This window comes from Podarcis pityusensis, assembly GCF_964106645.2.
Source record: "Podarcis pityusensis genome assembly, chromosome: 7".
Taxonomy (NCBI): Eukaryota; Metazoa; Chordata; class Lepidosauria; order Squamata; family Lacertidae; genus Podarcis; species Podarcis pityusensis.
Window position 1 is genome coordinate 10,600,090 of NC_138031.1, and position 14,909 is coordinate 10,614,998.

At 46.8% G+C, this 14,909-nt stretch overlaps 1 protein-coding gene across 1 annotated transcript in view; it reads right to left on the reverse strand.

Annotated features, from left to right (window-relative positions):
- CCN4 (cellular communication network factor 4) overlaps positions 1-14,659 on the reverse strand; it is a 31,512-nt gene extending 16,853 nt beyond the window's left edge. Inside the window, exon 1 of the mRNA XM_081012749.1 lies at positions 14,419-14,659. Coding sequence (XP_080868875.1) covers positions 14,419-14,466 — 48 coding nt within the window. The 5' untranslated portion in view covers positions 14,467-14,659. The remainder of the gene's footprint in view (positions 1-14,418) is intronic.
- Between the last annotated feature and the right edge of the window lie 250 nt (positions 14,660-14,909).

Genomic DNA, 14,909 nt, shown 5'->3' on the forward strand with positions numbered 1-14,909 from the left:
GAGCGCTTTTTATTTTTTAAAAAAGCTACATTTGTTGATGCAATATATAGACCAGCCTATAGAGACTTATGGCTGGATTAGCCCAATTTGCTATTTTTAACTGAGATGCAAGATGGATTTCCAGTTGCAATGCACAGTAAAGATGTCTGTGGGAAGCATGTGGGAAAGTCTTTTTTGAGTTCCAGATTCCCACATACATCTAATTAAAATGAGAAATGAAGGACCACATACATTCTTCTTGGTCGAAAAGTTGCTTGGGTTGGCAGCATCGTTTAGTGCTCAGCATTCTTGTACATTTTCCCAGAAGAGTCACCAAACTTATTTTCTTCTTTCTCTGTTTGGTCAGGCAGAAGGAATTCAGCGTTACGGGCAGGGGGAGACGGGAAGAATCTGCTGTTGATTCTCCTTCCATTTGGGGTTTCTTCACCAACAGTATTTGATTTATGTAGGAACTGGGGAATACCTGGTTCACTTTCCCACGTTGACAATTTGCAGCCCTCATACACCACAAACGTCCTGAAAAAAACGGGACATCCATTTACCCCAACGAGAGTACAGCAGCCATTTTGGTTACCGTGATCTCTCCCCCCCCCCACAAAAAAACACACTTTGGGGGGACATGGTATTGTGTGCTACCCCAAAATGTGCATTTTGGGGCTCCATGAGAGCACAACACTGAAAAAACATGTATCTTTTGGGCTCCGTGATCTTGTGTGGATGATTCGCACGGGAAGACGTGCATCCCAGTTTTGGGACTCAACAGATTGGCCCTCCAACCTCTGCATAAAAACCTCCAAAGGAGTAGAGTCCACAATCTCCTGAGGGAGGCCAATCCACTGTCAAACAGCTCTTACTGTCAGAAAGTTTTCCCTGACGTTTAGTCAGAATCTCCTTCCTTGTAACTTGAAGCCATGGGTTTGAGTCCTACCCTCTAGGGCAGGCAGTGGCGTAGCGTGGGGGGTGCAGGGAGGGCCGGCCACACCGGGTGCAACATCTGGGGGTTAGGGTTAGGGGGCGCAAATCCACGGGTTAGGGGGCGCAAATCCACGGGTTAGGGGGCGCAAATCACTTGCCTTGCCCCGGGTGCTGACAACCCACGCTACGCCACTGAGGGCAGGAGAAGGTGAAGCGTAGGTGGGTCCCCACGAGGCAAGACACAGTGGTAACAGCAAGAGCCTTTATTGAACTACATCACTGGGAAACAGGGGCAAAGCAACCGCTTATATACATTCCTGAAAGCCTGGGCCACTCCCACTCCCAACGTGATTGGCTGTCTAAACTTCCAAGCTGTGAATCATGACTCAGAGTTCAAGGCCAATGGCAGTGGCCCAAATCCTGAAATGTTCTGTGATTGGACATCTTGTATCGAATCAGGAGCTCAGAATCCTTAGTCCAGACTCAAGCTCAGGCAAACACAGACCACTGAATACATAACAGAAGGCAAGCTTATTCCCTCTTCCAGGTGACAGCCCTTGAGATATTTGAAGATGGCTAGCATATCTCCTCTCAGTCTCCTCTTTTACAGGCTAAATGTCGGAGGGTATGGGTGAATAATTAATAATAATAATAATAATAATAATAATAATAATAATAATTTATTATTAATTATTATTAATCAATTATTAATAAATAATAAATAAATAAATAAAAATGAATAATTATTAGTAATTGGTAATAGGCCCTTGAAAGCCTCCCCAGGTTACACCCCCTGCCCAAGGCAGACCCTTCACGGGTCCTACTTTGAACCTTCCTGCCTCCTCCCCTGGCTGTGAGATCACCCTGAATTCCCATGATGCCTCTTGCTTCCTTGGATGGAGAACAGAGGGCTGTGTGAGCATGTGCAGGTATTACCCTAATGTCGAAAAGCAAGCTTTACGTTCATTGCTCCATCTCCTCCTCCTCCTTTTTTGACAGATAGTCTGTTGCATGCAATAAACATGACCCTATACAGCCATTTCCCCTACCTGCTTAGATTTTTCTTCTGTTGAATTTCCCTGAAGATATGTGACTGGGGTGTTTCCTTAATTGTCCCCTCAAAGCTCAACGACTTGAATACATGGTTGTCTGCAAAAAGTCAGGGGCTGCAAGGAATGAAGGACGTTGCCAGGGTTTCAGAGTTGAATTTTGTGATTCCTAATTCCTAATTCTAATTCTAATTCATGCATGCACAGGAAAGCTCATACCAATAACAAACTTAGTTGGTCTCTAAGGTGCGACTGGAAGGAATTTTTTTATTTTGTTTCGATGACGGCAGACCAACACGGCTACCTACCTGTAACTAGTTCTAATTCCTGTTAGCCCATTACCAACTATTTTTACTATGTATTTTGTGGTTTCTGTATTGTGGTTTTATGTTGTGAACCGTCCTGAGATCTATGGATGAAAGGCAGTATACAAATAATGATGAGGCTAGTGATAATAATAATAATAATAATAATAATAATAATAATAATAATGCCCTCTCAAAGTTGCCCAGAAGGAAATTTAGCCCTCCGGCTGAGAAAGGTCACCTACCCTTTGTACAAGGCTTAAATATCTATCAACTCGAAATCAATGGGATGGGGGGGGGGCGCAATTAATTTTGACAACATCTCACCCAGTATGAATTCAGCATGGAAAACAAATGGAAGGCAGAAAGTTTAAAAAACATTATACACTTTTAATGCCTTGTTTGTAGTCGAGGTGTTTATCTAGGTGGAACACATGCAGCTGTATCAACAAGAAAGTGCAACCTGAAAGCAAACAGTACTTTTTTTTTTGTAATTCTCCTTTTCTTCACCTTGTAAAGAGCACAGGGATCTGTGCAGAAATAGCCTCGGCTGGAAATTTAGTCAACAAGGCTGCCTTGGCTGAGGCTGCACTCGGCAGACTCTCGGAAAGGGCTCAGAATTGTGGCTTTTGGATTCTGCTTATTAGTTCTGGACTCCGTGTTTGAAACAGAAAGAGTGGGTAGAATTCTGCCACACCCAGACAGCTGTGGAGTAACTTGGTTTTCATTGCATCTCAGTTCCTTTTGCAAATGGAACCATTGCACTGGTTGCGGGGAACATGCAATTTCTCTTTCGCTCCCACCCAGGAAGTGAGAGGCTGGGAGAAGAGAGGGACAAAAGTTAAGATGTATCTGTGAGAGAGGATTCTGTACTTATCCATCTCTTCTATCTTTTCTCTATTCTTTTTTTTCTCCTTCATTTTTACTTTTTCTTTTTTGTATGTAATTACTTTGCCTTTTAATGAGGGTGAAAGAGGAGAGTGCAAAATATGGTCTGAAGCTCAACATCAAACAACCTAAGATCATGGCCACTGGTCCCATCACCTCCTGGCAAACAGAAGGAGAAGAAATGGAGGCAGTGAGAGATTTTATTTTCTTGGGCTCTGTGATCACTGCAGATGGTGACAGCAGTCACAAAATTAAAAGACGCCTGCTCCTTGGGAGAAAAGCAATGACAAACCTAGACAGCACCTTAAAAAGCAGAGACATCACCTTGCCAACAAAGGTCCGTATAGTTAAAGCTATGGTTTTCCCAGTAGTGATGTATGGAAGTGAGAGCTGGACCATAAAGAAGGTTGATTGCTGAAGAATTGATGCTTTTGAATGATGGTGCTGGAGGAGACTCTTGAGAGTCCCATGGACTGCAAGAAGATCAAACCTATCCATTCTTAAGGAAATCAGCCCTGAGTGCTCACTGGAAGGACAGATCCTGAAGCTGAGACTCCAATACTTTGGCCACGAAGAGTCGGACACAACTAAACAACTAAACAACAACAAAGTTTGCCTTTTATTGTGATGCAAGAAGTGTTAACAAAACTTTATCATAAAAAGCATGGGTAGGCAAACTAAGGCCTGGGGGCCAGATCCGGTCCAATCAGATTCTAAATCTGGTCCGCAGACGGTCCGGGAATCAGCGTGTTTTTACATGAGTAGAATGTGTCCTTTTATTTAAAATGCATCTCTGGGTTATTTGTGGGGCATAGGAATTTGTTCATTCCTCCCCTCCCAAAAAAAATACAGTCCTGCCCCCCAAAAGGTCTGAGAGACAGTGGACTGGCCCCCTGATGAAAAAGTTTGCTGACCCCTGATAAAAAGAAAGAAAGAAAAAAAGAAGCATTTAAACATAAGGGGGCAGCATTGAGGCAAAATTGAGGCCACACTTTGCTTGAAAGACCAGACTGAGAATGAAGGAGGGCAGGGTGTCAGGTGAAAACTTTTGCTGGGGTATCTAGTTGCTTTGATTCACAGTTCACATCTTCCTTGAGTTTCACTTGGGAGCATGGCAGGATATGGTGCTGCTAATGTATTCTGGTCCAAAATTGGCAAGATTCTAGCTCGATAATTGTGCCCTAAAGTGCAGGAGTTATTTTGGCACACAGGTTGCAAGCTCAGATATGGATCAGGATATGGATAGCAAGAATAGGAGAGTTTCAATCTGCGTAGGAAATTGAAGCAAATAGGGGCCTTTATCCATAGTGGGAGACAAAGTGTTATATCTCCCTAACCTTCTTCTCCCCACATAATATATCCTGCCCTTCCCCCAGAATCAGGACTCAAAGTGGCTCACAATTTAAGGGGGGTGGGATTCAAACTCCCCTCCTAGCTACAAGCATATAAAAAGTTATGGTTTTTTTTAAAAAAATGAATTGTGCATGCAATTAAAAAGCCCACATCTACTTGGCTCTCAGTCCAGATCAGTCCCAAATGCACTGGTGATTTTGAGGCAAGAGGACAATGATTAAGGCTATAGATACAGAAATTACAGAATCACAGAGTTGTAGAGTTGGACTGGCCTCTTTTGAGCGAAGTGGGAGTTCCTCCAGAGCAGCAGGGGGCGCCACAGCAATGCTGTAGAATGGAGAGCGAGAGCTGGGGGGGGGGTCACCATGTTTTAGTATCGCACAGGGCACCACTGAAATTTGAGAGCGCCAAAATCCCCCACTGCTTTACCTAACAGTAGGGCAAGCGGTGGATACTTGTCACTGTGTCCCATTGTGCCAGAAGCAGTTTAGTCATGCTGGCCACATGACCCAGAAAGCTGTCTGCAGACAATCATCGGCTCCCTTGGCCTGAAAAGCAAGATGAGTGCTACATCCCATAGTCACCTTTGACTGGACTTCAACATCCAGAGGCCCTTTAGGTTTTTTTACCTTTACACTAGACAGAATCTTGGGTATAGACTAGGGCTGGGCAATATTTGGTTTTCAGCATCGTAATATATCAGCAGCAGATGCCTGATTCTTGTCTTCCAAAGCAACTACTCTATTCCTAATTAAAAAATGGAAAGCGTAATGCTGGTGATCAACAAAAGAAGTTTAAAGACTGTCTCAAGGCAAATCTAAAAAAAAATGTAGTATAAACACTGGCAACTGGGAAACACTGGCCTGCGAGCGCTTCAGTTGGAAAACAACCTTTACCAAAGGTGTCATGGGCTTTGAAGACACATGAACTCAGGACGCAAGGAAGAAATGTGCTAAGAGGAAGGCACGCTTGGCAAATCCACACTGTGATCAACTCCTGCCTGGAAACCAATGGCCCCACTGTTGAAGGACGTGTGGATCCAGAATTGGCCTCCACAGTCACGTACGGACTCATTGTTAAAACCGTGTTTATGGAAGACAATCTTATTCTGCTACAAGTGATCACCAAATAAGAAGATGATGATTAATCTGCACATCACAGGCATGTGGACTTCCACGTAATTTGCCGGACCGATAGATGTGAGAACTTGTAGTGGCAGGAGGCAAACCCTCACCTTGATCAACTCCCATCCGGGAACCAATGTCCCCACTGTGGAAGTATGTGTGGATCCAGAATTGGCCTCCACAGTCACTTACTGAATTACTTTTAAAACCATGTTTATGGAAGATAATCTGACTCAGCTACGAGTGATCGCCAAAGAATATATCAGCAGCTAATTACCATGATATGCTGATATATCACGATGTCTGGAATGCAACTCAGCTGCTTCTTCCTCCCCACCTTAGGCAAGCAGGCAGGCAGGCAGGTGGAGCTCTGATATAGTTTATCAATATATCGCCCAACTCTGGTATAGACCAGCGGATCCGAGTTCAGATTCCACACTCAAATTCCACACGCTGCTCAAGACACTATCAACCCTTTCAGAACGGTTGTGTGGATAATGAAACAACTCCCCATTCTTGCTCTTTGAAAAAAGGACTTGATCCAGCTCCGATTAACAGCAAGTGACCTTTCCTGCTGTTTGAATGTGGGATGTTTCAACAGAGCCGAGGTTACGTACGGGGGAATTTGGCACAAAATGAAAGGAGATTAGCAAGCGTGTTTGAAGTCCGTGGAGTGGGAGGTGCTGCCTTACGCTTGGGTAAAAATAAAAATAATGCCACATATTTACTCCGTCCCCCCCTCCCACTCACCGGCAGGATGTCTAGAGTATTTTCTGCCGAAATTGTTTAGTCTGCTAGATCGCAGACGTCCCGGAAGCGAGACAGAAGCTATGCTGGGGGGTGTTTCATTGCAAGAGTCAGCATGCTCCTCTGCCTCATTGGGCAAATCATCTATAAAAGAGAATAAATATTGTGTACCCAATAGCTGAATGTGTGTAGATTGGAGCTCAGCTGAATTCCTAAGTCCACTCCCTTATTACGTTAGCAGGGCATATCGCGCTTTTCGCTGCTTGGTTTCCATTTAATAGTTTGGGTGCAGTCAAATGCATCTCTACTCAGGAATAACCCCTGTTTAATTCCCCTGCATTTATTTCATGATAAGCATGTATAGCAGAAACAGCCAGTGTGGGGTCCTCCAGATCACTGGCCATCGTCCCTAACCATTGGCCATGCTGGCTGGACTCATGGGAGTTGTAGTCCCTTGACATCTATTGGCTGCTTCTGAGATTGCAGCTCGCGAATGTGTTTTATGTCTATATATTTTTATGCAGAAAGCTGATTTGGATGCTTTACGTGAGTCACATACTCAAGTCATGCCACACACTTCTAGCCTACGGTTAAGGAATTAAGTATATTCTGAGGGGAAGGGAAGTACACATTTTACAGATGGGGAGGTCTGTACTTGAACTAGTCTCCAGAGCTTCCAACATTCCCCCAATGAAAGTAAGGTAAAAGGTAAAGGGATTCCTGACCATTAGGTCCAGTCGCGGAGGACTCTGGGGTTGCGGCGCTCATCTCGCTTTCCTGGCCGAGGGAGCCGGCATACATCTTCCGGGTCATGTGGCCAGCATGACTAAGCCGCTTCTGGCGAACCAGAGCAGCGCACGCCGTTTACCTTCCCACCAGAGCGGTACCTATTTATCTACTTGCACCTAGACGTGCTTTTGAACTGCTAGTTGGGCAGGAGCAGGGACCAAGCAATGGGAGCTCACCCCGTCGCAGGGATTCGAACCACCGACCTTCTGATTGGCAAGTCCTGGGCTCTGTGGTTTAACCCACAGTGCCACCCGCGTCCCTTCCAATGAAAGTAAGGACATTCTATTCCATAACCTCCAACATTTCTACATTGGAAAGGTACCTTGGGTTATGGTACCTCGGGTTAAGTACTTAATTTGTTCTGGAGGTCCGTTCTTAACCTGAAACTGTTCTTAACCTGAAGCACCACTTTAGCTAATGGGGCCTCCCACTGCCGCTGCGCCACCGGAGCATGATTTCTGTTCTCATCCTGAAGCAAAGTTCTTAACCCGAGCTACTATTTCTGGGTTAGCGGAGTCTGTAACCTGAAGCATATGTAACCTGAAGCGTATGTAACCCAAGGTACCACTGTATATTGAATATCCTTCCCCCCACCCCACCCCTTTCCCCCCTTTTTGATGTAAGTCGCTTGGAGACCTTTGGGAGACAGGCGACAAATAAGTCTAATCAATGAAGTGAAATGGAAAATGAGGAAGGGTGAAGTTGAGTCTGTAAAAATAGCTTCATGTCAGGACTTGTCTCAGCTTTGGGATTCTCAGTCTATAAAGAAGGTAATCTGTGAATCTGAAGACATCTTGAACACAGAGCAATGCCTCTCTCTCTCTCTCTCTCTCTCTCTCTCTCTCTCACACACACACACACACACACACACAATGAGCCACAGGAGAGCCACAGCAGTGGAAGAACACTTGCTTCTGTGCCCAGAAAACCCCAATGTTTGGCATTTCCATCCAAGGACTCCTATGCAAAACCCTGGAGAGCCACACCCAGTCAGGGCAGGAATGGGAAACATTCTCAGCCCAAGATCCACATTCCATCCTGGGCAACTTTCCAAGGGCCACATGCCTGTGGTACGGGGGCCAGGGGTGAAAGAGGGCAGAGAATTGGATGCAACTCTCCCTTTCGTACACTAGGCTGCATTCCAGCCATGTGAAAGCCAGAGGTTTCTACTCTCCATCCATCCCAGAAAGAGATGTGATCGCAATTCAAGGACACAGCCCAGTCAGGCAAAGGAGCCAGCGGAGGGTGCAGAACAGAGCCTATGGAGGGCTAAGGATTGGGTGTGGTGGCAGAGAGAGAGAGAGAGAGGCCTAGGGGCCAAACACACCCAAAGGGCCACATTTGGCCCACTGGTCTGAGGTTCTTCATCCTTGGGGTGGATGATGCAGAGGAAGAAGGACCATTGGTCTGATTGCACAAGGCAGCTTCCTAGGTTGCCTTGCAAGAAACTTCGTTCTAAGAAAGCACCGGCAGGACGCATGCCACTTCTCCAACCGCAAAGCACTGAGCCCAGAGCAGCTTGCAATAATGCCAAGGCATTAAAAACAGGCAAGCCACAATCCCATCAATAGAGAATCGTGTCAAAAATCACAATGGCATGAAAGCAAACACTGAGAATTCAATAGCAAGTGATGCAGTTCGATACGTAATTGCATGGGATGTGGGTGGCGCTGTGGTCTAAACCACTAAACCTCTGGGGCTTGCCGATCCAAAGGTCAGCGGTTCGAATCCCCGTGACAGAGTGAGCTCCTGTTGCTCTGTCCCAGCTCCTGCCAACCTAGCAGTTCAAAAGCACAACAGTGCAAGTAGATAAATAGGTACCGCTGCGGCAGGAAGGTAAACAGCGTTTCCATGCGCTCTGGCTTCTGTCATGGTGTTCCATTGCACCAGAAGCGGTTTAGTCCTGCTGGCCACATGACCTGGAAAGCTGTCTGTGGACAAACATCGGCTCCCTTGGTCTGAAAGCGAGATGAGTGCCACAACCCCATAGTCGCCTTTGGCTGGACTTAACCATCCAGGGGTCATTTACCTGTAACCCTCACTGCAAGAAGAGAAGTTACAGAGAAGCAGGCTGAGGGCCTTCTTGGTAGTGGCACCCTCCCTGTGGAACACGCTCCCATCGGATGTCAATGCTGTCCATCCCATCGGATGTCAATGCTGTGCAATTCCCAGAGTGGTCACCAATCCACCCTTCTTGCCAGGGAACTCTGGAAATTGTAGTTGGGTAGATGGTGGGAGAGGGTCTCCCCTCCAGTCTCCACACTTGGGGGCCTGTATCTCCCCACTTCACAGGGCTTCTCCTTCCTCGGATTCCTTGGATGCTTATCTGTGTTATGAAATGCAACTTTTCCCTAAAACTGAAGGGGGCTTATTTGCATGCCCTGTTTTTGTTGCCCCAAAGACTCCTCCCCAAAAAGGAAGGCAGCATATTGATCCAAAGGAAGAACAGAGTTGCAGACCTGCTGGACACTCAGCCCCTCCCTGTATAGGTATAGGTACTCATCTTGATTCAAAAGTAATTGATCGATGAGCACCAGGTAGACTTAACAACTCTGGGAGAAGCCTTCTTAGAACCATTGAATTGTAGAGTTGGAAGGGACCATGAGGATCATCTATTCCAACCCCTGCAATGCAGGAATTTGCAGCTGTCCCATATGGGGATCGAACCTGCGAACTTGGTGTTATCAGCACCACACTCTAACCAGCTGAGCTATGCAAGGATACACCATAATAAGCACTATAAATAAGCTTAACCACACAACAACCTCTGGTTGTCAGAGTGGACTGCTAAGCACTTGAAGACATCTCTAGAGTATTTCCCTTAATGGGAATTAGTTTATTCTAAATCCGGACTGCCTTTCATTTGGAATTTTTGTGTTTTTTTCAGAATGAACTCTTAAGTTTTGGGAATAAACTCAGTGGGGCTGAATTGATGGCCAGGCTAGAAGCATCTCTCGAATGGCACAGAAGAGAAGTGCTAGAAACAGCAATCCCTGGATATAGATATAGTTTACCTATGAGGTGGCCTTACCCCACAGGTGCCCACTCGACCTCTTCAGCTGGAGGAATCGGGTCTACTACTCTTACCACATAATACCTGATCTGCATTTGTAAGAACTCAATCGTTTGCTGCTGCAGCACCTGAACTTTGGAACTCCCTGCCTCTTGATCTCAAGCAGGCATCTTCACTGTGGTTTTTTGGGGGCACCTGCTAAAAGCATGCTTGTTTAGGCAACCACAGAGCCTAGGGCTTGCCGATCGGAAGGTCGGCGGTTCGAATCCCGGTGACAGGGTGAGCTCCCGTTGTTCGGTCCCTGCTCCTGCCAACCTAGCAGTTCGAAAGCACGTCACGTGCAAGTAGATAAATAGGTACCACTGTGGCGGGAAGGTAAATGGCCTTTCCGTGTGTTCTGGTTTGTCACGGTGTTCTGTTGCAGCAGAAGTGGTTTAGTCCTGCTGGCCACATGACCGGGAAAGCTGTCCGTGGACAAACGCCAGCTCCCTCGGCCTGAAAGTGAAATGAGCGCTGCCACAACCCCATAGTCACCTTTGACTGGACTTAACCGTCCAGGGGTCTTTTACCTTTACCCTTACCCAGGTACAGTGGTACCGCAGGTTAAGAACTTAATTCGTTCTGGAGGTCCGTTCTTAACCTGAAACTGTTCTTAACCTGAAGCACCACTTTAGCTAATGGGGCCTCCTGCTGCCGCTGCACCGCCGGAGCACGATTTCTGTTCTCACCCTGAAGCAAAGTTCTTAACCCGAGGTACTATTTCTGGGTTAGCGGAGTCTGTAACCTGAAGCGTATGTAACCTGAAGCATATGTAACCCAAGGTACCACTGTATTTAGAAATGCTGATGCAATTTTTAATCTGTGTTAGACTTTTATTTTTTTGTATTGTTTTAAAGCAGAGGTTTTCAACCTTTCTCAGGTTTTTCTGCAGCACTCCTGTCGGGCAAGGGAGCCCAGTTACCGGTACGTCACGCCTTCCCTGAAGAGCCAACAGCCTCTCACCCTTTTTCAAACACCTTCCCTTGTGAAGCGTTCCCTCAGCCTCCTTTCCTCTCCCTTATCCTTGGGCAGCTGCAGCTGCCGCCCCTGGTCTCTGAGCTGTTAGTCCCTGCACCCCAAAGAGAGGTGCCTCCTCACACTGCCCCACAGGGGCCTGGGAAGCACCCCCTGGCCAGTCCAAGTGGCACCATTTGCCTGGGGACCTTGTAGCCAGGGCTGCAGCAACAAACAGCTGTGCAAGCTTTTGGGAGGCAGAGATGTGAGAGGGCATCAGAAGAAGGGAGGGAAGGAAAGAGGGACAGAGGTGTTTCCTGCGGCAGCTCTGACCACCATTCAAGGCACCCCAGGGTGCCACAACACACTGGTTGAAAACCACTGTTTTGCTATTTTTCTTGATTTTATTGTTCTATCTTTCTGCAAACAGGGACGTGGGTGGCGCTGTGGGTTAAACCACAGAGCCTAAGACTTGCCGATCAGAAGGTCGGTGGTTCGAATCCCCGTGACGGGGTGAGCTCCCGTTGCTTGATCCCTGCTCCTGCCAACCTAGCAGTTTGAAAGCACGTCAAAGTGCAGGTAGATAAATAGGTACCGCTCCAGCGGGAAGGTAAATGGCATTTCCATGCACTGCTCTGGTTCGCCAGAAGCGGCTTAGTCATGCTGGCCACATGATCCGGAAGCTGTACGCCAGCTCCCTCGGCCAATAAAGCGAGATGAGCGCCGCAACCCCAGAGTCGGTCACGACTGGACCTAATGGTCAGGGGTCCCTTTACCTTTACCTTTCTGCAAACAGCTTTGAGGGTGTTTTGGGTTGCTTTTTTAACACTCAAGCAGTGTGTACATTTAATGAAATGAATTTTATACACAGACACAACTGTTTTTGCCATTTAAAGGGATATTTCTAGAAATAAACAAAGGGCAGAAGCAACGAGGGAGAAAAGCAGAGTGGCTCGCGATGACTCTTCCCACAGAGCCAGCTCAACCATAAAGAACAAGTGGAGGGGCAGCTGTAGGGGAAGGACCATAGGTCAGTGGTAGAACATCTGCTTTGAATGCAGACGGTCCCGGGTCTGACCCCTAGTGGTAGGACTGGGGGAAAACAGCTTCCTGGTAAAACTGGAGGGCTGAGCTGGATGGACTGAATATAAGGCATTGTCCCAGGTTGATGCTCTTTTTGATCAGTGCCCAGGAGGGAGAAGGAGAGAGGCTGAGCCATTGATAGAGGGGCTGCAAAGGCAGCTATGCAGAGGCTGCTTTCATTGGGTCAGTGTTGCCTACGTCCCTCAAATCACAATTGAGAGCCTTTTTGGTCTCTGCCGGCTGCAGGTGGGAATCGGGAATCCCTGATACTTAGGGAGAAAAGCTTGCACTGGGGATTTTCATCAAGATTGTGGCTGGGGTGAAGGGTTAAACCTTCCCTGTCCATGCACTGCAGTCTCAGTGCAAATGGCGCGCTCCCATGCCTGCATAGCTGTCAATTTTTCCCTTTTCTTGCAAGGAATCCTATTCAGAATAAGGGAATTTCCCTTAAAAAAAGGAAAAAGTTGACAGCTATGCATGCCTGTCATTAAACAAGGTAGCAATGACAGCCTGTTTGCAAGTACAGTCGTACCTTGGAAGTCGAACAGAATCTGTTCCGGAAGTCCGTTCGACTTCCAAAACATTTGGAAATCAAAGCATGGCTTCTGATTGGCTGCAGGAAGCTCCTGCAGCCAATCGGAAGCCACAGAAGCGCCGTTGAATGTTCGGCTTCCAAAAGAATGTTCAAAAACCAGAACACTCAGTTCCAGGTTTCGATCGTTCAGGAGCCGATTTGTTTAGGAGCCAAGGTGTTTGAGATCCAAGGTACGATTGTAATGCAATTAGGGTCATGGATAGGATGCAAAAAGGGCCTTAGTTCCATTGTTCCTGGGACTCTGCCATCATTCATCATCATTCATCTGATTTTGAAAGCTCCAATTTCTTTTTTAAAAAAAATCAAAGGTCTCCAGGAGCTATTCGTGGATTGGCACTTGTAAAGAGTTTCTGTTTTTCTCCCTCCTAAGATAGACTCTTCCTGCTGCTTGCTGCTCCACAATGGGTCACTTTAGGAAGAGCGGTAGAAAGAACTTACTGGTGGCTGCTGTTCCTGTTCCTTAAGTAAAATCTGCCTAGTAGTACACATCCCTAGCCCTCTCTTGCTCGCCAATGATGGACGACGACTGAATGTGCTTTGCTGTGTTAGGCTGCAATCACAGAGTCCCAGAGGACCTGCAAGGCTGCAATTCCGCCTTGCCAGCTGGCCTGCCCAAGCATCCCAGGAAACTGATATATCACCTCCCACTGCAAAAGCATGTATATTCCAAGCATAAAAGAAATCTGCACATTACTCAACATTATTTTAAGTAACATGTTGCATGCCCAGTGTCCAGACTGCATGTTTTTCCTATTTCCCTACCTGGTTTTGACACTACCCTGGGATGGGCATCTGAAAAAGCAGGGTTCCTGCTTGCTGTCCGGTATAAATCTTCACGATGAACCAAAACACCGTCTGCTTCTTTGAACCGCTTCACTCTCTCCTGCAACCTCTTTGGCCAGATCTCTTTTGCACCGCTTTTTTTCCAGCGCTCCAACCAGATGCAAAACATTTGCAGTTTTGCTGACCCCTCTATGCTTTCATTTCCCGGCGCTGCATCATCCCCAGAGCTGCTGCCACGTGTGGTGTGTCTGGGGGCTCACTCACCCCCTCGCACAGCAGCCAAACAATATTCTCCGTCTCCTCCTTTAGGCTCTGCTGAGCTTTCCCCCTGAATATCACTTCTTGCATCTCCTGTTCTTTTTCTCAATTTTTTATTTTTTTGGACATCAGGGCACTCTCAAAAGTCACCCTGGCATCTCAAGACCACCCCAGTGGCACAGGGCGAGATCTGCACAGAAATTAGATCTGTCCCTGAAGCATCGTCTGAGTTCTTCCTTCCCACATCACTCAATCATCATTTGAGCTGTCAAGAAAACCTCAACATATTCCCTCTGGGGCACAATGCATTTTGAAGAGGGCTTTGCTTCCTCACCAGACCAGACATCTCCCCCTCTTTTCATCTGCTTCTTTCCCTCAACTCTATTGCTAGTAAGATACGCAAGATTTTAGTTTTTGCATTCTCCACCACCCATCCTGTAGAAAACAGCCTTTTGCATTCCTTTCATCCAGGTTGCAAAAAAACATACATTTATGAAGCAAGAGGGAAAAGGAGAAGACCCACCTGCAGAATGCCGTTGGTTGCTAGAATCCAGGGCAAAAGCCACCTCATCACTGGAAGCCAGGATGAAAGACATTGATTGAACCCAGATCTTTTAAAAAGGAAAAAAATAAAACTCCCTTTGGAACAAATTAGGCACCTCTTTGAGGGAATATGGAGCGCAGCCGAGGTTGACAGTGGGTCTGACTTTTCCCTTTGGGCTCCAAGGGAGGTTTTATTGAAGACAGATCTGACGTCAGGGTAAAGGACGAGCCCTGCATTTTTCTTCGGGAGTAACTTTTCCTGCCTTTTATTTTTTTTCTTTTCCCTTCCCCTTCCTTTGAGTGATTCGTCCCACACCTCCTCCTTCGCACAGTATTGCCTTCAGCCAGAAGATCCTTAAAGGAAAACTCGCTGCACATCGGCGCGAGAAGCTGTAATTTCCACACCATGCTCAAATGCTCAGAGTTCACCCGTAATTATGGTTATTTATGGCAGCCCCTGGCAGCCAAGGC